This window comes from Lissotriton vulgaris, chromosome 11 (assembly GCF_964263255.1).
Source record: "Lissotriton vulgaris chromosome 11, aLisVul1.2, whole genome shotgun sequence".
Lineage (NCBI taxonomy): Eukaryota > Metazoa > Chordata > Amphibia > Caudata > Salamandridae > Lissotriton > Lissotriton vulgaris.
Window position 1 is genome coordinate 1104465690 of NC_141699.1, and position 26252 is coordinate 1104491941.

General features: G+C 47.4%; 1 protein-coding gene across 1 annotated transcript in view; it reads left to right on the forward strand.

The window, feature by feature from the left end:
* The first annotated feature begins 3817 nt into the window (after nucleotides 1-3817).
* Nucleotides 3818-26252, forward strand: part of PLAAT1 (phospholipase A and acyltransferase 1) — a 36455-nt gene continuing 14020 nt past the window's right edge. Inside the window, exons 1-2 of the mRNA XM_086944969.1 lie at nucleotides 3818-3936; nucleotides 20757-20895. Coding sequence (XP_086801095.1) covers nucleotides 20757-20895 — 139 coding nt within the window. The 5' untranslated portion in view covers nucleotides 3818-3936. The remainder of the gene's footprint in view (nucleotides 3937-20756; nucleotides 20896-26252) is intronic.

The window sequence follows — 26252 nt, forward strand, 5'->3', positions numbered from 1 at the left end:
CGCTATATGTGCTTAGCGACATTATTTTTATCGCAGCGCATTGCCGGATTTCATCGCAGAGATAACGTGCTATTAGCAACTTTTACATCCAATTCGATAAAATATCCAGCGATAGTGGCAAAATGCATGAATATCGCTGGGATTCCTGCGATATTCAGGCATTAACCCCAATAGGGTCTTAACCTGAATATCCAACTCCCATTGGATATACAGGTTAAGAAGTGGTCTGAGCAGGCATTAGTTTTCAGCGATATTCGCGCTTAGCGTGAATTTTTTAATCGCTTCGCCTGCATTGCTAATAGGCGATAGTGATAGTCGCTAACAGGTTGGGAACGCCCACTTTGCATGTCATTAGCGATAAATATCGCTGAAATGCAAAGCGGGCCCCAAACCGCTCGCTATCACCTAAAAGCTGTCGCTAACTGATGTTAGCGACAGCTTACTAATAGGGCGATGAAATTATCGCCGCTTTGCGGCCGAAAATGGCTGCAAAAGCGCTTATAATTTAATTTCGCCTGCCTTGGTAATATGCCCCTAAATTCTTAAAAATCTGACATACATCATATTCAACGTTTCGTTCTAGGCAGTCAGTGAAGGAACTGTAGGTCTTGCACCCAGTGATAGAAAACTTACAATGTTGAAAATATATGGTTGTTGAAGGTTCTCATGTAACCCACTGACAATAGTGTCAATCAAAAGACAGGAACACTAAACAAGCATTTCACCATCAAGTGTTATATATTTTATCACCTTTTATCACCCGTTTGTCACCTGTACCTGGATACCCACACGTGTGTGGTGCTTCCATGATCAGGAGACCAAGAAGGACCCAAACAGGGATGTGTTCATCCATGATGGGGACTGAAGAGAATTATCGTGTTTTGAAAAACAAATGCTAAAAATAATACAAATCAGGTCAGTGCGTTCTTCCAGCCAATCAGGGAGAGTGAGGTCTGATTCCCATGTATCAAACCCTTGGTCAGACTATATGTTTGTGGTATGTCTGCCGCCTGTGAGCCCTGTGACCAAAATTCAGGTGCCCTACAATAGCATTTCAGTTGGAGTTCCTTTACAAGTTTCCCAAATGCACTGCGCCAACTTTATTGCCTGTGGACACCCTCACCCCGTAGAAGATACATATATGTGCGGTCGCCCCATGCGCCGGAGACCCAGAATAATGCAGGATGAAAATGAAGCCTAGGCAGAGATATGTTTACGCACATGGAAGGCTAAAGTGAATTATCATGTTTTGTGAAAGAAAAGTTCAATAAATTAAAATATCTCCACATTCTTTATTTATATCCAAGCTGCAATTATATTGATACGGTAAGTATTCCAATGCAATTACTGTTCTACGCTATGAGAAGGAGGTGGGTGGGCTGACCTCTGCAGACTCCGCCTCTTCTTCGAGAGGCTGCAAGGTGGCCCTACAAACACTGCTTCTCCTCTGCCACAGACCACTTGCCCCTTTGCCACAGCGTGTGGTCTCACAGGATTCATTGAGCAGGAGCGGCCAGTGAACATATGCATTCACCGGGATATTACCATTCACTCAGAATACGTTTTTACAAGCAACCAGGGCTGTCCAAGTAATTAAAATAAAGACATCGATATTTGTCCCTATCATGGCCTAATTTCACGTCGTTAACTTTAATGCTAAAAACACTGATCAGTTTCTGAAGAACAAATGTAAAATGCATTAAATAAAGTAATCCATGTAAGTGATTTAATATTGCCTTATAGCCGGCCTTTAACAAGGAAGCAGGACTTTAATGCCAGTACAGCCCAGCTACAGGGAGCTATAAGGCTATTAGGACATTCCGCCACTAGAGGGAAGCATGTTCTAACAAATAAAACAAAGGCCTCATGCAGCCCGAGAGAACTGAAATCCCCTCAGGCTCCATGCAATCCCCTCGAACTCCGTGAGGCCTTTGCTCACATCTAGAGGTGTGAAGGACAACATTAAAATGTTGGAGCTCTGGGCTTTTACTTGCCATTCGAAGCCCGGAGCACTCAACTGTCTTCATTGAAGCTCCCAACATTCCTATGTTCTAATATAGCTTTAGAGCCGGACCTAGCGGGCTCTACCGGCCATTAAAGGCCCGCTCCAGCGGCGGCTCCGGCCTTTAACAAGGGTGCGGTCCTTTGATGGCCAGTAGAGCCCGCTTGGATGATCTAAGGCTCTTAGAACATTCCCCCCTAGAGGGCAGAATATTCTAATTACTAAAAACAAAGGCCTCTTGGAGCCCGACGGGGATTAAATCCCCTCGTGTCCGAGAGGACTTTGTTCCCAGTAGCATCTCTGAACAGAAGCCCGGATCCCTCTATTGTTTTCAATGGAGCGCTCAACATTCCAAAGTTCTAATTCCTGTTTATATTTCACCTTTACTTAGTCTTGAATTCTGTAGCAGTGTTCAATATTCCCAGGATGTTATTTTTTTTTGTCTCTAGCATATGATATTACTCTTGTAAACTGACCCACCTCCAGGTATTTATAACCGGCACTGGAGTGGAGGCTGAAGGCAGTGAGAGTTTTCCACAGCGCGCATCAGTGGGTCATAAAGGGGTTCCAAACACGTGTGATCATCCAGTCTTTGGCCTCTCTGCAGAGCACAAAGGCCATATTCATTATTTACAACAAAATCATTTGTGTTACTTATTTATCTTAGACAGTTAACAACTATTAACAAAGCCAATATTCCTGGTTGGTTTTAGGTGTATGTCAGACGTTTCATATATATCTGAATGGAATAATTTACATCCCAGACTGAAACCAAAATGCCATTGGCTGGCGCACTACGGGAATCACAGAAATGTACTTTACCTGTTTAAGCCACAGAGTAAACTACATCGGCCACGTCCCTTTTAGAGACCCCACACACACACAAACACACTTTTTTCACCTCACTGAAAACCTCGCAAACAACCTTATCATTTCCTTATTACTTTCACCTTCTGAAGTCAGGACATGCAGGGATCCACAGAATAATAAATGACAGGCTATAGGGAGGTTAACCTATATTAAAGGTGTGTGGTTTCTGAGGATGTCGGCCTTGACCCCCAGGCCCTGTGACCCAGATACAACAGGTAATAGATGTCCCGGCCGCGTGTCCCTGAGAACCCAGGGAAGGGGCGTAGCATGGTGGCACTACACCTCACTCAGTGGTGGTTTGGGTCAGATTGTGACGTCATTCAACAGGAAGCCCCTTCCTGCCGTGACCAGGATGACGACCCTCCTCACAATGGCACATGGGATGCTGTGTCCGCCCGGCTCCAGCGCAAAGAGCATCTCTCCTGCCCCATCCTCGCCATACGTGTAACCATGGCACCCCTGTCCATGGTACCCAGACCATAGCCGCCTGCCCCGCCCAGGCCGGAGGTTGTAACCATGGCAGCCTGACCCGCATCCCTGCCCGTGGTACCCGAGATCATCCTGTGCTGTCCCGCCCCAGTTGGAGGTGTAACCATGGCAGCCTGTCCTGCCCATGGTACCTCATGCCATCCCCTGCTGTCCCGCCCAGGCCGGAGGTGTAATCATGGCAGCCTGTCCTGCCCGTGGTACCCCGGACCATCCCCTCCTGCCCCGCCCAGGCCGGAGGTTGTAACCATGGCAGCCCGTCCTGCATCCCTGCCCGTGGTACCCATCCCCGGATGCTGGCGCTGCATCCCTGCTGCCTCGCGCACACCTCGGCCGGCACGCGACCCAGGGGCCCGGCAGAGTCCGCTCCAGAACACACGCCTTTATCCCAACCGACGCTCCTGATTGGCTACAGCGCGCTCTGCTCATTTGCATGACAATCGCAGGTGCGGCGCGCGCCCGCGGGTGGAGGCAGGGGCGCCGGGTCCGCGGTGCACGCGCACGGAGCCGTGAGGATCCGCGGAGCCCGGGGGCAGCAGCTGCATGGAGCCGCGGGGGGCGATGAGCGGGGCGCAGCGGTGAGTGGAGGGGGGCATCGGCCACAGGTAGGGGCCACCATACCCGACAGAGTGAAGGTGTGCATGGGGACGAGGGGGGCATAGGTGGGGGGAGGGGGTAGCCACGAGCCCTAGGAACGGGGCACCCCAGGGCACACCATGGGCCACCGTACCTGACAGAGTGATCTTATGCATGAGGGTCGAGGGGGGGCAGAGGTGGGGGGTCAGCCACGGGTGGGGGGCACAGGGGCACCCCATGGTCCACCACACCTGATAGAGTGATCGTGTGCATGGGGTCGAGGGGGAGCATGCCAGCAGCAGATGTGGTAGCGGGGGGGGGGAGGCTTTGGGTAACTCTAGGTATCTGAGAATACCTTCAGTGCCCCAGAGGTGCCTGCCTGTGCCCCATGCCTAGCCGCTGCACCTGTCACTGCCTGTGCTGTCTCACTCCAGCATCCCTGCTTACTCCTGTGTAGTGTTACACTCCAGCATCCCTGCCTACTCCTGTAGTGTTTCACTCCATCATCCCTGCCTACCCCTTAGTAGTGTTTCACTCCAGCATCCCTGCCTACCCCTGTGTAGTGTTTCACTCCAGCACCCCTGCCTACCCCTGTGTAGTGTTCCTCTACAGCACCTCTGCCTGCACGTGTGTAGTGTTTGTTGTGCCTGCCTGTGCTCTGCCGCTGGCCTTGTCACTGACTGTGCTCTCTCACTCCAGCATCCCTGCCTACTCCTGTAGTGTTTTACTACTATGGTCGTGGCCTCCACCCACGAGAAGCCCCCGCCCCTCCTGCGGACTCCAGCCATGTCTGTTGGGACAGGGCCTGCTGCTGGCCTCCTATGGGGGCTATTGTCAGCTCCAGGGGGTGGCAGGGCGGCAGACTTCTATAGGGTGACCCGAGACCAGTGAACATAAGCACTACAGCTGCCTACTCAGATATATCTCAGATTCAACAAGAAGGGAGCAAGTATTTCCCGCCTACAATTTCCCTTCATTCACTTTTGGCCACTTTACGCATGTCGAGCAATGGGCAGTTTACGCATACGGAATAAGAGGAAATGTCCATTTATCCGTGGTGAATTGCCAGTTTGCACCTGCTGAGTTAGGCATTGCCGGTTTACACATACTGAAAAAGAAGGATTGCATGTACGCATACTGAATAGGAGGAATTGTAGGTTTACACATACTGAATAAAAGACATTGCCTGTTTACGCATACTGAGTAAGAGGGATTGTAGGTTTACACATACTGAAAAAAAGGGATTGCATGTTACGCATACTTAATAAGAGGGATTGACAGTTTACACATACTGAAAAAAAGGGATTGCATGTTACGCATACTTAATAAGAGGGATTGACAGTTTATGAATTCTGAATAGGAGGAATTGCCAGTTTACGCATACTGAATAAGAGGGATTGTAGGTTTACAAATGCTGGAGTGATATAGATTCCTGAACCTGATATTATTTTAAAATGCACTTAGTGTTGGCCTGACTTTAGTTATTCCCCATTTGTCAGCTTTAAATAAGCTATTTATACGTTTTCATGACACAAAGGCACTTTTATCTTGAACAACAATGTTTTCTTGTTAGTTTATCAGCATAACTGGAGACATGAGCCTGGCCAAGATGCTCTCAGTGTCCACATATCTGGGTCTTTTGGAGCACATATAGGGGCAGATTTACAACTTCTGGCGCATCTCTGCTAATCAGCAGGGATGCGCCAGAAGAGTTGCGACGCATCTGCCCACCTGTGCGCCACCACTGATGCGCCGGATTTTACAATGCGGCGCACCATGGCGCACGGATGGGCAGATGCGTGTCGAATCCCCTGGTGGAAAGGTGGCGCATTGCTGGAGTCGCGTCGCAAGGCTTGGGTGCCCCTATTCCTAACATGCTGCGTCAATCCTTATGCCTGCTTCAAGCAGGCACAGGGTTTTGACGCAACATGGCCGTAAAAGTGACTGAGTGAAATCTTGTAGATTTCACTCAGCCACTTTTCGGAGGCGTTCCTGCGCCGGAACCCGCCCCCCCCTCACCACCCCATGTGCCGGAACGCCCACATGTGGCGCAGGGCTTTACAACGTGACACATATCCCTAGATGCGTCACATTGTAAATACCCCGCAACATGGTGCTAGTTTTGCGCCGCCGCTGCGCCACAAAGTGATGGAACGGTAGCGCAAATGTGGCGTACGGGGCTTGCAAATCTGCGCATGCGATATAACAATGATATGTGCACGGAGGTGACGCATGTAAGGAATACTTGTTCCAGCTGTATTTTTTCACCACATTTCTGTCCCGCTTGTCGTTCACAATCAACTAGATTGCGCAGGGGTCACTTCATTACATAAACACTGAGGGGATTATTAGGAGCCCCTTGCTCCACTTTTGCGTCATTTTTAACATGGGAAAAGTGACGTACGGGTGGCGCAAGGGTTTGTAAATCTGCCCCTGTGATGTGACCATTCAGATTAGAGAGTTTTTCACACCGAGCTGTACAGAATGAAGTCAGATTCCAGATTACTGACTGCTGTCCTTTCTCGACCTATATTAGACACTCCCAGAAGCCGAGCAGAGCTGCACTTCTGTAACAGAGAGCCCCTCCCCCACCCTGCTCATCCTGCTGAGAGTCTGAGAACACAGCAGGTATGCCGGTGACGATCTAAATTTTCCCTGGCAGACACAGTTAGTTTACTATGGGGCATATGTAGGATATTTACTTTTTGCGATTCTCAAATAGCGATTTTTAAGGAATCGCTATTTGAGAATTGCAAAATGGAATGTAGGTAATAATTCGCAACTTTTTTGCGAATCCCTAAAATTCCTTAATTGCGATTAGCAAATTGCGAATCGCAATTAAGGAATGAGTGTCCCATTCATTCCTATGGGCCAAGAGCGCCCGGACACTCTTTTGAGTAGCCGAGCGCTATAAAAGACACAAAATAACATAACATAACAGGAATGAATAAGGATACATTCTCAAATTGCGTTTTTCTGTGAGAAAATCGCAATTTGAGAATCGCAATTCCAAGGGTGCCAGGGTGTCCAAAGGACACCTGTTGCACCTCTGGAATGTGCCTGTAAGTACATGTGGGGCACATACATGCCCTAAGGGCATGTCTGTGCTCCACATACATGCCCTAAGGGCATGTCTGTGCGCCACATTGCACTTTGAATTTTTTTTAAAAAATTCATTTTGACAGGAAATTGCAAAATACCATCTACTTGGAGTAGGTGGTATTTTGCGATTCCTTATGCCCAAATCGCAATTTAAAAGGCACCCCTACACAGCATTTAAGGAATCGCTAAATTGCGATTCCTTAAATGCTTGAGCAAAATAAGGAATTGCTATTTTTACGATTCCTTATTTTGCTGTGTGGCACCTACATACCAAATCGCCGTTTGCGATTCGTAAACGCCGGAATTCTGCGAATTCCGGCGTTTGCAAATCACAAACGCCCCTTTATGCTCTCAGAGAAGTGCTAAAAATAAAAATAGAGTGTAGGAGTTTGGAAACATATTCTTGGGAAACATGGTAGGAATGTTTGGTCTTCTCACATTTATAGTAACTCTAATAATAGCGATATGTTCTATGGATGTATCAAAATTGGATTTTTTGAGTCTATAATAGTGAATTTTACCGATTTGCTATTATAGATTTGCAAAATGCAGTGTATGTAGGTTTCAGCAAATGTTTTGCGATTCCTACACGTTCCTTATTTGCGACTCGTAAATTGCGAGTCACAAATAAGGAATGGCTTCCTATTCATTTCTATGGGCCTCAAGGCCCATTGGAATGACTGGAAATTGCATGCGCAATTTGCCGGTACCCAATAGGTACTCGCAAATTGCGCATGCAATTTCAAGGGTGCAAGGGGGCCAAAAGACCACCCTGATGCACCCCTGAAATATGCATGTGTGCACATGTGGCACACATACATGGCCTAAGGGCATGAATGTCTGCCACATGGCACTTAGAGAAATGCAAAACTGTGCTTTTTTCTAAGGATTTGCAATTTACCATTGTTAGACCTGACATCAATGGCGTGAGTCTCCCTTCCATTTTTGACAGATTGCCTCCTCTGTTTTGCTATGTTTTTGCTGGTTATATGCTTTGGGTACTTTGCCACTGCTGATCAGTGCTGCAGTGCAAGTGCTCCCAGTGTTAAATCTATACTACTATTATAAAGGAAGAACTTTGAGGCTTTGAGGCGGGTAAACTCGGGAACCACAGCGCCAATCCACACACCCGATACATCGATGTAATCCTCAGGGTGTGCAGATGGACATAGGCTATATAAATTAAAAATAAATATGTTATTTAAAAAATATAAGATAAAAAAATGTAGTCCCTTCAAAGTAGCGCCGGCCGCGACGTGCGTGCTTACATCAGGAGCGGCGTACACGAGCGTGAGGAGCGGCGGAGATCAGCGCGGGGAGGAGCGGCGGAGAACCACGCGGGGAGGAGCAGTGACGAGCGGAGGAGCAGCGGACATGAGCGGGGGACAGGCGGTGACTATCGGCGGGCAGGCAGTGAGGAGCCTGTGCGGGGAGGAGCGGTGAGCGACGGATGAGGTAGGGCGCAAAGTAAACAGTGAGCAAAGCAAACGTGAGGGAGGAGCGGCTCCGGAGAGGAGCGGTGAGCGAGCCACAGGTACCAAACGGAAAAAAAAATTGTGTGCAGGTTACAAAAGCGTACAAAGTGGAGCGGTCAGCTGAAAGCTAAAATGACAATCGGGAGAAGGTAGCAAACGGGGCATTACAGGAGGAAAAAGTGACGTGGGCAGTGACGTGGGCAGGTACCAAATGGGGCATTACAGGAGGAAAAAGAAACGTGTGCAGGTTACAAAAGCATACAAAGTGGAGAGGTCAGCTTAAAGCTAAAATGACAATCGGGAGAAGGTACCAAACGGGGCATTACAGGAGGAAAAAGTGACGTGGGCAGTGACGTGGGCAGGTTACAAAAGCGTACAGAGTAAACATAGAGGCATAATACTGCACAACGTCAGGGCGGGCGGGGGCCCTGAGCCATGATTGCTCCCGGACAACGTCGGTACGGGCTGCTAGTTGATATACTAATTGGATTCCATGATTGGGTTATTTGATTTATCTGTCAGCCCCTAGTACAGTGCACCATATGTGCCCAGAGCTTGTAAATCAAATGCTGCTGGTGGGCTTGCAGCACTGGTTGCGCCTCCCACAGAAGCAGCTTGTAAAGTGTGTCTCAGGCGTGCCATTGCAAGGCCTGTGTGCAGTCTTTATTTACAAAAAGGGGTGGTGAGGGACAGAGTCTCTGAATTAAACAGAAAGCTCTCACCCAGTCAAAAGATCAGGGCTAGATCCAACACCGTTTTTTAGCTCACTGCACCATCCCAGTTTCAGAACCTGACTGTATGCAAATTAGTCTGTTCCTGTCCCAGTGCATGATGGGAACAGGACAAACCAAACTACAGAAGCCAATTCTTACACTGGGAAGGAAACAAGCTCCCGGGGACCGGTTTCTGGCATTACAGCCGTCTTCGGCCCGGTTTGCTTGAATCCTGATGGTGCAATGAGCAAGGGTCTCACATCTGAGAATACCCTTCCACGCTTAGGGTGGACAAAAATATTTACAAAAAGGGGTGGTGAGGGACAGAGTCTCTGAATTAAACAGAAAGCTCTCACCCAGTCAAAAGATCAGGGCTAGATCCAACACCGTTTTTTAGCTCACTGCACCATCCCAGTTTCAGAACCTGACTGTATGCAAATTAGTCTGTTCCTGTCCCAGTGCATGATGTGAACAGGACAAACCAAACTACAGAAGCCAATTCTTACACTGGGAAGGAAACAAGCTCCCGGGGACCGGTTTCTGGCATTACAGCCGTCTTCGGCCCGGTTTGCTTGAATCCTGATGGTGCAATGAGCAAGGGTCTCACATCTGAGAATACCCTTCCACGCTTAGGGTGGACAAAAATATTTACAAAAAGGGGTGGTGAGGGACAGAGTCTCTGAATTAAACAGAAAGCTCTCACCCAGTCAAAAGATCAGGGCTAGATCCAACACCGTTTTTTAGCTCACTGCACCATCCCAGTTTCAGAACCTGACTGTATGCAAATTAGTCTGTTCCTGTCCCAGTGCATGATGGGAACAGGACAAACCAAACTACAGAAGCCAATTCTTACACTGGGAAGGAAACAAGCTCCCGGGGACCGGTTTCTGGCATTACAGCCGTCTTCGGCCCGGTTTGCTTGAATCCTGATGGTGCAATGAGCAAGGGTCTCACATCTGAGAATACCCTTCCACGCTTAGGGTGGACAAAAATATTTACTGGTAAAGAATTGGCTTGGTAGTTTAGTCTGCCCTGTTCCCATGATGCACTGGGCCAGGGACAGACTGATTTGCATATAGCCAGGTTCTGAGCTGGGATGGGGCAGTGAGATAAATAACGGTGATGGATCAAGCCCTGATCTTTGGACTGGGTAAGAGTGGTCTGCTCAATTCAGACACTCTGTTCATCACCACCCCCTTTTGTAAATCGATTTTGGCCACTATAGGTGTGGCAGGGTATACTCAGACATGAGTCCCTTTCTCACTGCTCCATCAGGATTCAAGCAAGCCGGGCCGAAGAGGCTGAAATGCCAGAAACCGGTCCCCGGTAGCTTGGCTCCTTTCTGGTAAAGAATTGGCTTGGTAGTTTAGTCTGCCCTGTTCCCATGATGCACTGGGCCAGGGACAGACTGATTTGCATATAGCCAGGTTCTGAGCTGGGATGGGGCAGTGAGATAAATAACGGTGATGGATCAAGCCCTGATCTTTGGACTGGGTAAGAGTGGTCTGCTCAATTCAGACACTCTGTTCATCACCACCCCCTTTTGTAAATCTGTGTGCAGTCTAGCACTGACATGTCGACTTGGCCAAGTGCACCCATTGCCAGTCCCTAAACCTTCCCTTTGCTTCATATTAGACACCCCTGTGGTAGGCCCAAGGGCAGTGTGCATTGTAAGTATAAGATAGGACATGCTCTGAATTGTGTAGCATGTTCTAATAGTGAATTGCAGCCATTTTCGTTATTCACTATTGAAGGCTACCTGTTCTGCATTGGTTAGAATGTGCAGTTAGATTATTACACTCTTATAATCCTTACTGACTCAGGGAACATGGTAGAAATTCGAATTTAGTATGCCTGAACTCAGAATAATAAAATATACATTTTAGTAAAGTTAAGTTTAATATTCTGTGTTTGCAAATACCACTTTTAGAAAGCAGGTATTTGCTTGCCTAACCATTTGAGCCTGCCTCTGCTGGGTTGTGTATTCCTTGTCTGGGTTTGTGAGTGACAGGGCTGGGGGATTCTAGGAGACAGGCTGGGGCAGCCCGGTGGTGAATAGAGAGATCTGCATCTAGATGGGAGGAAGGAGTTGCACCTGGGACCTGAATAGGGCTGGGCCTTCCCTCTACAATACTGGCTCCACCCCCTGTGGCTGTCTAATGTCTCTGCCCTGCACTGTGAAAGGAGAGGAGGAATCATGTCAACAGAGTGCTCCAGAGCTGTATCTTCCCTCCCCTGTGCTGGCTCCACCTCCTGTGGGGCAGCCGATGTCTCTGCCCTGCACGGTGAAAGGAAGAAGAGAGTCATGTAAACAAAGTGCTCAGGGACTGGTTTGAACTAAGCAGAGGCCTTTCTGCCTCCAGAGAACAAAGGATTTTGGGTATAAATATTGGGACCCTGATCCTATGAAATTAGATCATTTCTGGAACAAGAAACCTTTCTGCCAAGGAGAAGAACCAAGGAAGCTGCAGGAGTTTGGACTGCCCCTCTGCCAGTGTGCTGTTTGCTGGGTTGGCCTGCAGTGGTTGCTTCATTGCTAAGGGAAAGGAGAAGGAACTTTGTAAGGATTTTCATCTACAGAATATTCTCCAACTGCTTGAACTGTGCTTGCCTCCTGCTGATGTCTCAGGGACAAAAGACTTCAGCTCCAGCTCCCTCCTGAGTTTCCTTGCTGGGAATTCTGACTCCAGACACGTGCGTGCTGCTGGGAGTTGGAAGCCCGAGACATCGAGAAGAAGCGTGTCGCCGCCAAAGCTGAAATCGTCGCAACGCCAGAGAAGCGAGCCTTCGTCGCATCGCCCTGGAAGCGTGTGTTCATCGAAGCTGTCTGCTGTCGCATCACTGGAGAAGTGTGACGCCATCGTGAGAGTCGCCATCGCATCACCTGAGAAGCGTGTTGCATGGCCTGTTGTGGCTCCAAAGTACAAAGTCATCGCAAGGCTGCCCGGGCGTCACCTCATCATCATCGCATCACCGCATCAAGGGCGCCATCTTCTCGCATCACATCAAGGGGCCATCTTGCAAACCGCACCGGGCCCGAAGGCCGAGAATCTACGCATCACCTCCGCACAGGTAAGGCTCACGACGAGTCCCCTACTCTACACAAGCATGGAGAATAACGTTGCTAATAGCAGGTTTTCTCCGCTAAAATATCCAGTGATAGGCAGCGATAAAAAAAAGCGCTACTCCTTGCTAATATGCCCCAGATGCCTTATGGTCACCGTCTATGTACTAAGTCATAAAATATTACAATAAATATTTTTAAACATACATTGCGTCATAATTAGTACAGAATCTTGGGGCATATTACCAACAACTAGCGATAATTATTACTATGATGGCTTAGCGGCAATATTATTATCGCCAAGCTGCGGCGATTTTTATCGCTTAGAAGCCTTGCTATTATCAAGGTTTATCTCCTAAGCGATAAAAATCGGCCGAAATGCATGAATATCGCTGAAAAGTCCGCGATATTCATGCATTACCGAGCTAATGCTCTCAGCCATGTTATCCACCTCCCATTGGATAACATGGCTAAGAACTGCTCAGGGCAGGTGTTAGCTTTTGGAGATATTTGCGCTTAGCGCGAATATCTCCAAAAGTTGGTAATAGGAGATAGCGATGTTAGCGACTGTTTCCAGTTGCTAACATCTTGGCATGCCCACTTTGCATGTCATTAGTGATAAATTTCACTGACATGCAAAGCGGGGCCCAAGATGGTCGCTATCTCCTACTAGCTGTCGCTAACTGGTGTTAGCAACAGCTAGGTAATAGGGAGATAATTTTATCTCCGCTTTCTTAGCTTTTAAAGCCAAAAAAGAGGAGATAAGCCCCCTTGATAATATGCCCCCTTGAGTGTAACATTCTAAGTAGGAAAGGGGGGTTTCCTGACTACCACTACGTTCCTGCGAGAGTGACTGTGTCGTTTACCAGAAAGCACTTCTGCCTCTGGGGCAACGGGGCAGAGCGCAGCAACACAGCAAACCAGATACTGCTTCCTAATACAGAGTGCTTGGTTCCTTGTCCCTTATGTTATTGGGCTTGGGGGGGGGGGGGGTCTAAACCTGTAGACTTAGGCTATATCCCAGAGATGCATAACTATATGGCATCTTGGCGATAGCCTTAGAAACAAATATATCCTAATCTTCCAAACACAGCTGTCCTTGTGAATCCAACAACAGCCCCCAGGTAGATATTTCCCTACACCCTACCTATTGAGCAGAGGGCAGTGCACCGAGGGCATGAAGGCGAAAGTGCCGGTGAGGGTCGAGGTGACAAACCCACTCTAGTACTTGGGAGCACACACAATGAGTCCCTTTTGGGATTGATTTTTAAAGTTTTTCATATTTGGATTCCCATCCACCTTATAGTGAGCTGGATGTGGCGAGCCTTACAATAGCGCCAAGACACGGCAGGGTAGGCGCTACTCCAGCCCTGTTCCTCGGTTGAACTATGTTCCCCCAAAATAATGAATTATGGACAGGGATATTGTCCCCCGAGTTCAACAGAGTTTGTGTGGGGTATCCACTCCAGTACAAGTCTTTTGTGTATGATCACCTGTTCTTCACCAGTACAGACCAAAGGTGTGTGTGTGTGTGTGTGTTCCTCTGCAGTACAGGTTTATTCGCTGTGTGTGTCCTCTCCCAGGACAGGTCTTCTGTGTCATTGTGTGTTCCTCTCCACTGCAGAGGGGTGGTGTGTGTGTGTTCCTCTCCAATAATGTGTATGAATATGTTTTCTTCACCAGTATAGGTTCATGGTGTGGGTGCTCCTCTTTAGTGCAGTCTACTGTGTGTCATTCTGTGTTCCAATGTAGTACAGGTCTAGTGTGTGTCATTGTGTGTTCCTCTCCACTGCAGAAGGGTTGCGTGTGTGTGTTCCTCTCCAATAATGTGTATGAATATGTTTTCTTCACCAGTATAGGTTCATGGTGTGGGTGCTCCTCTTTAGTGCAGTCTACTGTGTGTCATTCTGTGTTCCAATGTAGTACAGGTCTAGTGTGTGTGATTGTGTGTTCGTCACCAAGAGATCTATGGTGTGTGTATTCATCTCCATTGCAGGTTTTTTGTGTGTGTGTAAATCTCCAGTATAGGTCTATTGTGTGTTCTCCAGTGCAGGCCTATTGTGTGTTTCGTTGTAGTACAAGTCTGTTTTGTGTGAGTGTATGTTACTCTCCAGCACAGGTGCATGGTGGGGTTGGGCCTACCCTTCACACTCTACCCCACTCACACTGTGTGTGAGCTCAAGGGTGGGCCTTTAAGTTAGATGCACCACGCCTCCACCACCCTGTCTCTATGCTTCACCTGTCAGTGTTGAGCCCTTGATAGTTATGCCCCAGAGCTCGTGCCTCAATGGATTCTTGAACCCCCCTGACCCCCGCTTCACTCGGTCGTAGTTCAGAGGGTACATTCTGGATGACATTCTTGAAATCTTTAGCCTCCCTGGGAGGGAAAACGTTTCACCAGTTTGTTTCTGCAGTGCACACTGTCTCAAACGAGTGTCACTGAGTGCTCGTGCGTGCATGGAGGGGCGTGCACTGGTGTGTCAGGTTGTGTGGAGGGGCGTGCACTGGTGTGTCAGGTTGTGTGGTGTGCATGGAGGGGCGAGTTCAGTTGTGTCAGGTTGTGTGGTGTGCATGGAGGGGCGTGCACTGCTGTGTCAGGTTGTGTGGTGTGCATGGAGGGGCGAGTTCAGTTGTGTCAGGTTGTGTGGTGTGCATGGAGGGGCGCGCACTGCTGTGTCAGGTTCTGTGGTGTGCATGGTGGGGCGAATTCAGTTGTGTCAGGTTGTGTGGTGTGCATGGAGGGGCAAATTCAGTTGTGTCAGGTTCTGTGGTGTGCATGGAGGGGCGCGCACTGCTGTGTCAGGTTGTGTGGTGCGCATGGATGGGCGTGCACTGGTGTGACAGGTTGTGTGGTGTGCATGGAGGGGCGTGCACTGCTGTGACAGGTTGTGTGGTGTGCATGGAGGGGCATGCACTGTTGTGTCAGGTTGTGTGGTGTGTATGGAGGGGCGCGCACTGCTGTGTCAGGTTGTGTGGTGTGCATGGAGGGGCGCGCACTGTTGTGTCAGGTTGTGTGGTGTGCATTGAGGGGCGTGCACTGCTGTGACAGGTTGTGTGGTGTGCATGGAGGGGCGTGCACTGTTGTGTCAGGTTGTGTGGTGTGCATAGAGGGGCGGGCACTGTTGTGTCAGGTTGCGTGGTGTGCTCAGCAGTGGGTGGGTTCCATTGCTCGGTGTTCACTGGGAGCAGCCCTCCTCTTGAAGCAATCCCGCACCCACTGGCCTTGGTTTCATTTGTGAATGTGCCGGATGCAGCCGTGCACCCAGCCCCACCCCCCCCCCCATATGTGGTTCTCAGGGAAGCCTGTCAGTGAATACCCACCCCGCCCCAGCCCCTCCGCCCCTGAGCGCCAGGGAGGCCTCTGCATTATTAATGCCTGGCTGGCAGCATGGAGACGTGCAGCATCCCCCTCCACCCCATGGACCCGTGCAGGGGAGTCTTGTTTCTATGGTTACACTACCTTCAGATGCTTAAATAGAAAGCAATCTAGGGGCACCAGAGATGCTTCAGAGTGCGCTGCTCACATGGGAAGCAGCGACGCAGGGCTCAGCTCTCATACTCACCTTAGCCCGAGGCTCAGCTGGCCACGGGGGCTGCTGTCTCGTGGCCAGCCCATTCAATTAGCCACAAAACTAAAGTCTCATCAGAAAGGCGGCTGCGAGCTGCCAATCAGGACACCGATCTTTCCACCACATAAGTGTGTCGCTCGGTGTCAAACATGGTCAGATTCCCTTTCAGTCTTTTAGGCTCCGATCTATTAGGGTTTTTGGTCGTCGTTGCGCCTCAAAAGGGGGTGCTGGGTGACGCAAAGCCTGGAATGAGATTTACCAAGACATGCAGGACCACCTTACGTCACTGCCTTGTGTTGCACTTCTTTGGGAGGTCGTTCCATGGGCGGGGCGTGGGTGTTCCCGCGCCACCCACCGGCGTAACGAAAACTGAGGGGGGCTCCCTGCACAGTACGTAGAGGGGCCCCCTCCGAGCTCAATCAGGAGCTCTCCGGCCAGAGTGCAGTGCCGAGGGGGCCCCCTGGAGCTTGGGGCCCCCCGCCCCGCGGGGGCTGCGGGGGCACAGCCATCCATGCACTCTGAAGCGTTCCGGCACAAGCAGCACTGATCGACCTGGGGATGCATCAGACTTGTACCACTTCCCACCAGAGGCGCAACAAGGAGACATATCTTTCTCTCTTCTTGCTGTATCCTATTTCTACGTGTGCTATGTTCTTAGCACACTTAGAGAAAAAAAAATGTCCCCAAAGATTGTTTTTGTGCAGGGACGTGTGCCTTCCTGCATAAGAACACTCCTGCCTGTAACGCTTGCTCCATGGTGGAAGGGAGCCTGCGTTGGCGCTAGGCTGCAGATTGTGGGCTAGCCGAGGCAGAGGACAGCAATGCACAGTAGCTTGATAGATACTGTACATTTCTCCCCTAACCCTTCCCTTTCACGCAAAGCAGGCCGGCAAGATGTTTTGCTGCATTGTGTTGCGTAACAAATTGATAAATATGACCCAGACTATATATTGCATCCATGTAGGGTGGTTCCAAACACAACCAAATCTTATCTTACTCACGCAGGGTGCACTGTGTTGACAAAGGCTAGTTCCAAACTGGATCATACCTCCTCTTACTAAGTAAGTGTACATTGTTATATCATGTTATGTTATATTATGTTATGGTATGTTTTGTAATGTTATGCTATGCTAAAAGCTGATTGGTAACACAGGGATCCCATGATCCGGTTGATTCTCTGTGTTACTGGCCAGATGGATGCCATAAGAATCCCAGGGGGTAGGCAGTAATCAAAGGCAAGCAAAGACTGAGCCACAGGGCCTGATTCACAGAACTAACTTAAGACAAAATCCTAAACTTACTACCATTTCGGAACTCACAGAAGGCACTTACTCATCAGTGAGTAAGTGCCTTCTGTGAATATCAAAATGAGTAAATGGTAGTAAGTTTAGGATTTTGTCTTAAGTTAGTTCAGTGAATCGGGACCTCTGTTTGCAATTCGATCATCTGGGAAGATGGTGCATGCTCGACTACCCAAAACAGCAAGAGTTCATCAACACACTGACTGTTCTAGTAAAGGTCAGAAGATGAGGGGGCGCCCAATGGCTCTTCTGTGCCCTTTGGTAGGCCATCGGCCTCAACGTATGTGAATATGTAAAGCTTGGCAAATATCAAACTAAGGGCCCTGCTTAACTGGTTGCCTTTGTGGTCAGGACACGGCTGGCAATGTGTGACCTCTGATCTTCAGCGGGTGCATGGTGCCCACCAAACTATCGTGGACTCCCTGGAGGTGTGCGATGGAGTATTCCTGAAGATCACGATGAGCCAAGTCAAGTACAGCTTTATTCGATTGCTATTTCATACAGAGACATGTAGAGACATATATATAGTTAAAAAGAGACAGCCTATATATACATTACTAGTTCAATTAATTATACATTAAATAAAAATTCATTTAAAACTCGAAAAATGTTACAAGAAATAGCAAAAAAGAAACTAGGATCATAAAGTGTTTAAATTCATCAGTGCTACAAAAATACCTTTTGTTCCCATATGACCTTTAGACTTGAATTACCATTCTTTTTCTGAGGTTAACTGCGTGCTTTATAAACATCGCTATCTTCCAGGTAATATGTACATTATATATATATATATATTCCAATCTTTATTTCGGCCATTGGCCATAAAAGATAAACAGTAAAACATATACAATCACAGTAAATCAACATGTATAATCAATCAATGCACACTTAAACAGTATAAAACATTGGAATTACATGTTGCTAAAAATGCCTTAAAAACTATGAATCTTAAAATTAAGAGGGAGCCTGCGTCTTTAAAATACGGTTGCGGGTGTGCCAGACATTAATGAGAAATTTTGCCAGTGCAAACACAGTTGGGCCTGTAACATCAGATTTTAAAATCCTATACATTGGGGCATACTCCCTACAACCCATGTTTCTAATCAGTGGAAGGAGCCAGTATTTCCTCGCAACCTTGTAAGCTGGGCAAAAGAGGACCACGTGTAAATCAGTTTCCTCCGCGGCATCACAGGCCGGACACTGCTTGGTGGTGGGAGGTGATGACCAGGAGCTGGTGAAAGATCGAAGAGGCAATGTGCCATATCTCCATTGGAGAAACAGCTTCCTGGCCAGCACAGGGGAAATGGCATCTAAAACCCCCTCAAACCTGTACAAGTCCTTACTTTGTGCAAATACAGAGGATAGTGACCCTTCACCCTGGCTATCTAGGGCCCTAGCTAATTTTTGTTCATGATATGCATTGGCCAGGGATCTCTTAGAAATGTTTAGTGCGGCATTAGCAGGATCAGTCCACAGGTCAGAGAACCTCATTTTCATTCAAGTATTTTGGATGTATTTTATCCAGGGGATCCGAAGCGCTTTCGGGTGGGTCAATAGTTCCATCAATTCCGCCCTATAGGCTGCAAGATCGTTGCTACTCCACAGCCTACGCCAGAAGGCTATGGGTCTCAAACCTATTTCATCGGCTATTGGTCGTAGACCCAGATCTAACCTCAAGGGGAGGAGCGGGGTGCTGGGCGGAAGTGCGACTATCTGTCTGATGAAATTATTCTCCGTTAAGGACAGACTACGACAGGATGTGTGTCCCCACAGTTCCGCCCCATACAAAGTTGCACTCCTGGCCTGCACCTTGTAGATCTGGATAAGCGACCCCAGCGGACGGTATGAGGAGCCATTCATCATCCGGGCGATGCCCCCTGTAGTTTGTACCAATTTAAGGTTCGCCCTGCTCTGGTGAGATCCCCAAGACATGGTTTCATTGAGAGTCGCACCGAGGTATTCGAAGGTGGAGACTCTCTCGAGCCGTGCGGCTCCCAATAGCGGGTTCGGCCGCAGTTTTTGGCTTGGATTCAAAACCATAAACTTGGTTTTAGCCACGTTAATTTCTAACCCCCTGTCAGTGCAGAAGGCCACAAATGAATCGAGGATCCTCTGTATCCCCATAGGGGTTTTAGACAGCAGCAGGGTGTCATCTGCAAACATAATTGCAGGCACCCTGCTGCCATTCAGTTTGGGGGCGTCAGTATAGTCGATGGCATTCAGGTGGGCGATTACCCCGTTGACGAAGAGGCAAAACAGGGTCGGTGCCAGCACACAACCCTGCCTTACCCCTCGGTCAACGGGGAATCTATCCGTAAGTGCCCCGGACCTCCCACACCTCACTCGAGCATAGTTGTTGTGGTGTAGTCTCTGTAAGATTAATAGGATGTCCGGGGGAACGCCCATCTCTGCCAGGACGCTCCAGAGTTTCCCTCTGGGCACCAGGTCGAAGGCGGCCCGTAAATCCACAAAAATTGTGTAGAGACTGCCGTCCTCGAATATTGCTGCCCTCCAATAGATGATGTTCAATCTAAAAACCTGGTCCACTGTAGAAACTCCCTTCCTAAATCCCGCCTGGTAGGGGCTAAGGACACCCACCTCTTCCGCCCAGTCCTGGAGCCGATTCAGCAATACCCTGCCAAACAGTTTCTGTGCTACATCAATTAAACTGATGGGTCTGTAGTTGGCTGGGAGGAGAGGCGAGCCCTTTTTGAATATGGGCACCACCTCCGCCCCCAGCCAAGTACTAGGGATTTCCATGCCGCTAAGAACTCCGTTAAACAGAGCGGCAAGGTAGGGGGCCCAAACAATGGGCTCCTGTTTAAACACCCCCGGGTAGGCCATCCAATCCTGCCGCCTTTCCCGAGGTGAGTCCTGCTATAGCAGCAGTGACCTCGCCTAGAGTTATTGGATCCCCCTCATAATCTGGCCAACCAACCCCAGTCTCAGTGATAGATTCTCCCGGCTCAGAGCTGTAGAGGGACTGAAAATGTGCCTGCCACACCCCTGGCATTATCTAAGAATTGCAAAGCAATGGAAGCTGGCCTACATTGTCTAATCCCAAAACATTTTACAATAGGAAGGATGCACACCTTTCTCAATTCTCACTAGAATTTGCAAAATAGCATCACATGTCTGGTGGCTTGATCTGAAAGATCATCACATGAACACAGTTGCAATTGTCGGGTCCAGTCATTCATTATTGGATCACGATGAGTCATATAATCTAGCACTGCGGCATAAGAGCGCTCAGTGGCGCGGTCGTGTTTTTTAGGGTATTCAGAGAAGGTGCTCAGTCTTCTGACCAGTTGATGGTCATGTGTCCTTGCTACCTCCTAAATCATCTTTTTTAAGGAAGATCACTCACCTGCCAGATATCCAGCTTCTTCAATGCCAGGGATGTTAAATGTTCTTCTCCAAGGGAGAGTGGACAGTTCAGTAGTAAATATCACAAGGGCGTAAGTAATGGCTAGACGGTATACTTTATATTGAAAATTGGTTAGCGGTGGCCAAGCCTACCTTCGTTTTGTGTTTTCTCTACAGTTGTGTTCCAAGCCAATCCTACTCAAGCGTGTAACTTGCTCTCCTCTGATTGCAGATGGCTTCTAATGACAGCTTCAGCTTGGAGTTCCCTGGCAATCCTCAGCCGGGGGACTTGATTGAGATATTTCGTCCTGCGTACCAGCACTGGGCGCTGTATCTCGGAGATGGCTACGTCATCAACGTAGCACCAGTAGGTAAGAAATTTGTCATACGCTTCATATGCACGGTCTTGTCTGTATTCATGAACTCCTGTGAAGTACAGTCAGTTGGGTCCCACTTCATTAACTAAATTGTCATTTCATGCACTTCCTCTGCCTGAAGCGATTCCATTGGCAAGAAGATCTGAGTAAAGTTTGCTTGCGTACGGCATAGTAAGCCCTGTAGGGGAGGATGCACATTGTAACCACATCACATATTCACTAATGACAAATAGCCCACTTTCATTGTTACCCAACTCTCTGTTACTTGTTTATATCATCTCCAGAAGGATAAAAGGCAGATTCAATTGTGTTATCATTAGGATCACACACAGATACAATAGTGGGGGCCAAACCAAGATCCTTCCTTGGGGGTGAACCCATACACACTGTAGCTCACTGAACCCCCAAAGCGTGATGGAGGTGGCAATCAGCAAGCATGGTATACAGAAAAAAGGACATTCTGGAAACCTTATCATTAAACATTTCAGGTCCGGTGCAGTCAGTAAATGCAGCACCATCATGTTTGCAGGGAAAGACATCCAGACATATATGAAACCCTAATGTGCAATATGATTTTTGTTTTTTGGCTCTTTGCATACAAAATGGTCATCATACCCTTGTTACATGGATGTGGTGTGGCACACGGTTCCTGCAACAATGTACAACTGCGATGATTACGGATGCTTGGCTACCATTTAACTTTTCTTAGTGCTATTTTCCTAAACATCATGGAGAACTGCAGAAACTTTGATACCTTAAACATTGTTCTGTGGGTCTCACATGCTAACGCCTTAGTAAGAACACAAATATTGCCGTTTTTGCCTTTTTAATCTTCCTTCTCCATGTACCCAATCTATTGAAGGGCGTGTGAAACTTGGTTCAGGGGCGCGCTGGGATAGTCTTTCTTTATTGTCCATCCATCAGCCATCTTGGGTAGGTATTGTGATCACCACTTGTGGTGGTCTTGTTTCATTGAGGTGCTTGATGGGCACCTATTTAGGGAAGGTCACTAAATGGGTATGCCAAAGGCAAGCCTATCTGTGCCAAGACCACACTGACCAAACACAGGACCGGTCAGCTTCCATCAAGACCCCCATGCTCAACGTGAGGGCACTAGCAATGCACCTGCATAAATTTCACGGATAGTTGGTTCGACTATCGGGATAGGTCGCTTCTCCCTGCAATGAGACATCAGGACCAGAGATTGCCACAACTATTCTTGCTGAGCACCGGTGTTTACCCCGTAACAAGATGAAGCAGATCAGGTGAGGGGTGGCTTTAGTACTGAAATCCCCGCTGTGTATGAGCAGGGAAGGGGATTAGTGGGATTCTCTGAAGAAGGTGATTGTGTTGCACTTATCCCTGTGTCCCACAGTTGCCATTCATTGATTCTTCTCCAATGCCCTCCCATTGCACTGGAGACTTTTGTGGATTATTTGATTGAGTTGGATGACTTTCTAAGCATTTGTTCCAATAAAGTCGTTTCTTAGAGGACCTCAATATTTGGGTCAACCTTCTCCTCATGGCCCAACACTGATCTTTCCAAAAGTAGGGGTAGGCCGGCCACAGAGGACGCCAAACTACTGACCTTTTGCTCTCTACTTCTCTGTAAGTGATAGCCCCCTATCTCCAGTGACCTGCAGTGACCACTGTCCTGAGATCCATTCTATGTCTCCTTGCATGGAGCTGCAAACCTCATGCCTGGATGAACTTTACGCTACCAGAATGAGATAGATTTGGACTATGCGGCCGGAGAGCCCCACTAACTATACTCAGCTTTCCACCAACATCTGTTTTTGAGACTTCTGTGACTCCAGTTAGATGGGGGAGGCCGCCCTGTAGGTCTCCTATTGTTGCTTTCTCCGGCTTTATAGACAGAAGCTAGCACTTAAATACACTTATGCTGGCTCAGATGCATTAAAAAAAACATTTTTCCATAAAAGAATGCAAAACGTTTAAGGCTGTGAACTTTAAAAGGACTCTTTTCTGTGTGTCAATAATCCGGTTCACTCTGGATCCATGACTGGGCTGAACCTGCTGTCCAAAACCTCTGTGAAAAAGTGGACTTTTTGTCCATGAAAGAAATGTAACATATCTATATAGTCAGATCGACTTTGAGGAGGTCTTCTTGCATTTACTGAATCCAACATTAAAGTCTGACTGGAACCTTATCCTCTGATTCAAGACAACCAGGGCAGGTCCAGTTGATGTCCTTCAAACCAGGGTCTTCAAGTGATCTATCTTGGTGCTCCACACCCTGCCCCAGCCATTCCAGCCGCAACAACAGAACTATTACTGCCTCATCCACCTCAGAGGTAGTGCCCTTGAGTTGGAAGGAAGGCATTATAAACTGTTCTTAAAGATACTTACATTAGATTCCAGCTTTGGAGTGAACTTCAGATCCTCGCTGCTACCAGCCGTCTACAAACAAGGGGTAGATTGTAGTGTCAAAGCATTTAAAGTCACCCGAGCTGCTTTACCACACACAAGTAGTGTTTCGCTCTGTGATGGGGATTGAAACATCTCTTCTCTCTATTTTTTAATATCTCAGAATGGAACTGTAATCAATGCTACCCCATCCTTTTAGAATTTTGAGCTGCCTTTGAAGCAGGGTGTCATTCCACTGTAAGCCACCGCGTTGATCCAGGAGGGGGCGCATTCTTTCAGTTTATAATCTGTATTCCAGTATAACATTTCACAGAAGATTGTAAATTGATTAGGAGCTGAAATGAAGCTACTAACAAACCTGGAGTGTTGTATTGAGACATGTGTGAGTTATTTGCGAGCGTAATCTCTTAGCAACCATGGATCCTATAACTTCAATGAAATATCACATGGACAGTATTAAACAATGATGCTAGGTATAACTACCTCTGGGCATCAAGCTTTGCCAGAAAAGTTCTGCCTTAAACAGATCAATAATTTTAATATCCTTCCCTCAGTTTTGTTTAAGAATGAACATTTGTCAATTGGAAAAAAACTCAATAGCAAAGAGAAGAGAGGTTACCCTTTAGCTACAAATAACCTAAACAAGTAGTTAAAATGCACTGTACACTTTTCTATGACCACCTCCATCAGCAATAACTTGTTTATGTTGCTGATAAATATGTCCGTATAAAGGGTCAGTAAGGGTCATTCGAAGATTGCTATATTGATTTTCTTTCTCCAATGGAACATCGTTTAATATCCAATAAAGTCAGACATTCAGTTAGCCCTGAGGAATACCAGAACATTTCTTTTGATGCCAAATAATCAAGAAGAGAGTTCTTCAAGAGGATCACCTTAGTTTTTATCATTCCTTTAGGAAAGTCTCTAAAACACTGATTACTTTGCGTTATGATTGTGAAATGAATTTACTCAGGAACTGTTAGAAACAGCCCCAATGAAGCGCACTCTTGATTGCAAAGGGGATCATTTTCAGAATCTGGAAGACAGCGCGCTCCCCAGAGAGGATGAATGGATTATTGTTATATGTTCTCAAGCATCACTTTAGAGGCTTTCACATAAAAATGATACATGGAAACAATTTATTGAAGATTATATGGAATGAATTAAACACTTGAAAACACTTAATTCAGTTTGCTTTTGTCCAGCCGTCTCCCATTACCATTTGTCTTTACTCTTCCCCTTTTCTTTGTGTGCTCACCAGCTGTTGCACTTCCCCCTTTCTCCTTGGTGTTAAATGATAATAGAATGCACACATTGTATAGCATTAAGCATGGGCGGAAAATCCGTTATGCTCACGGATTTTGCGGATTTTCGGTAAATTCGCAATCCGCGAAATCCGCGAATTTCCCCCAAAATCCGCAAATTCGCACGCAGCGGATTTTTTTTTCTTGGTGAAACAATTTTGCTGCGTGCGGTGTAAGTTCGCAATTGCGAACTGGTACAAAACCCTCGCGAACTGGCAGAAATCCTTGCGAACTGGCAGAAATGCTTGCGAACACAAAAAAAGCATTCAGCAGGTTCAAAAGTTCAAACTCATCATTAGTAACCATTCCCTGTAGTGCTTCCTGACAAGGGCCCCTCCAGAGTTCAGTTGCTAGTTGCAACAATTATATGACCCTGCTCTGACCCTCACAGCAGGCTCATAGAATAGCTACAAGTAGGCCACAAAGGTCCTGGAAAAAAAATTGCACTGCAACAGAAAGCAAATTACAGATAAGGAAGCAGGTGCCAGACTGGAATTTTAAAACAGTGACACATTAATAAATCAACCCCAAATTAATTCATGTCAGTTGAAGCAGGCAGATGTGCTTGCTTCCCCCCCATAATCTACAGTGATGATGAACCAGAGGGTGGCATTGATGCACCAGAGGATGGCATGGGTGAAACAGAGGGTGGCAGGGGTAAAACAGAGGGTTCTGGGAACCTGTGATGATGAACCAGACGTAGAAACAACATAATCGTGACCGTTGCGAGCCGACATCTAAGTTCGCAATTGCGAACTGGTACAAAACCCTAGCGAACTGGCAGAAATCCTTGCGAACTGGCAGAAATCATTGCGAACACAAAAAAAGCATTCAGCAGGTTCAAAAGTTCAAACTCATCATTAGTAACCATTCCCTGTAGTGCTTCCTGACAAGGGCCCCTCCAGAGTTCAGTTGCTAGTTGCAACAATTATATGACCCTGCTCTGACCCTCACAGCAGGCTCATAGAATAGCTACAAGTAGGCCACAAAGATCCTGGAAAAAAAAATTGCACTGCAACAGAAAGAAAATTACAGATAAGGAAGCAGGTGCCAGACTGGAATTTTAAAACAGTGACACATTAATAAATCAACCCCAAATTAATTCATGTCAGTTGAAGCAGGCAGGTGTGCTTGCTTTTCCCCCCATAATCTACAGTGATGATGAACCAGAGGGTGGCATTGATGCACCAGAGGATGGCATGTGTGAAACAGAGGGTGGCAGGGGTGAAACAGAGGGTTCTGGGAACCTGTGATGATGAACCAGACATAGAAACAACATAATCGTGACCGTTGCGAGCCGACATGTAAGTTCGCAATTGCGAACTGGTACAAAACCCTCGCAAACTGGCAGAAATCCTTGCGAACTGGCAGAAATCCTTGCGAACACAAAAAAAAATCAGCAAATTCGCGAGAATTCGCAGATTTTGCGGATTGCGAGTTCGCAAATTCGCAAAATTCGCGAACGCCAGATTCGCAAAATTCGCCCATGCTTATATAGCATATATGGTATAGGCTGTGCTAAAATAAACAGTTTGGCTTTTTATTACATGTTTTAAACTATCCCTCTTATGCAGTAGTACAGTGTACATATGTTTTGTAATTTTTACCTAATCTTGACATTCATTAGCTCAACATTTATGGTAAACATCTGTTGAAATT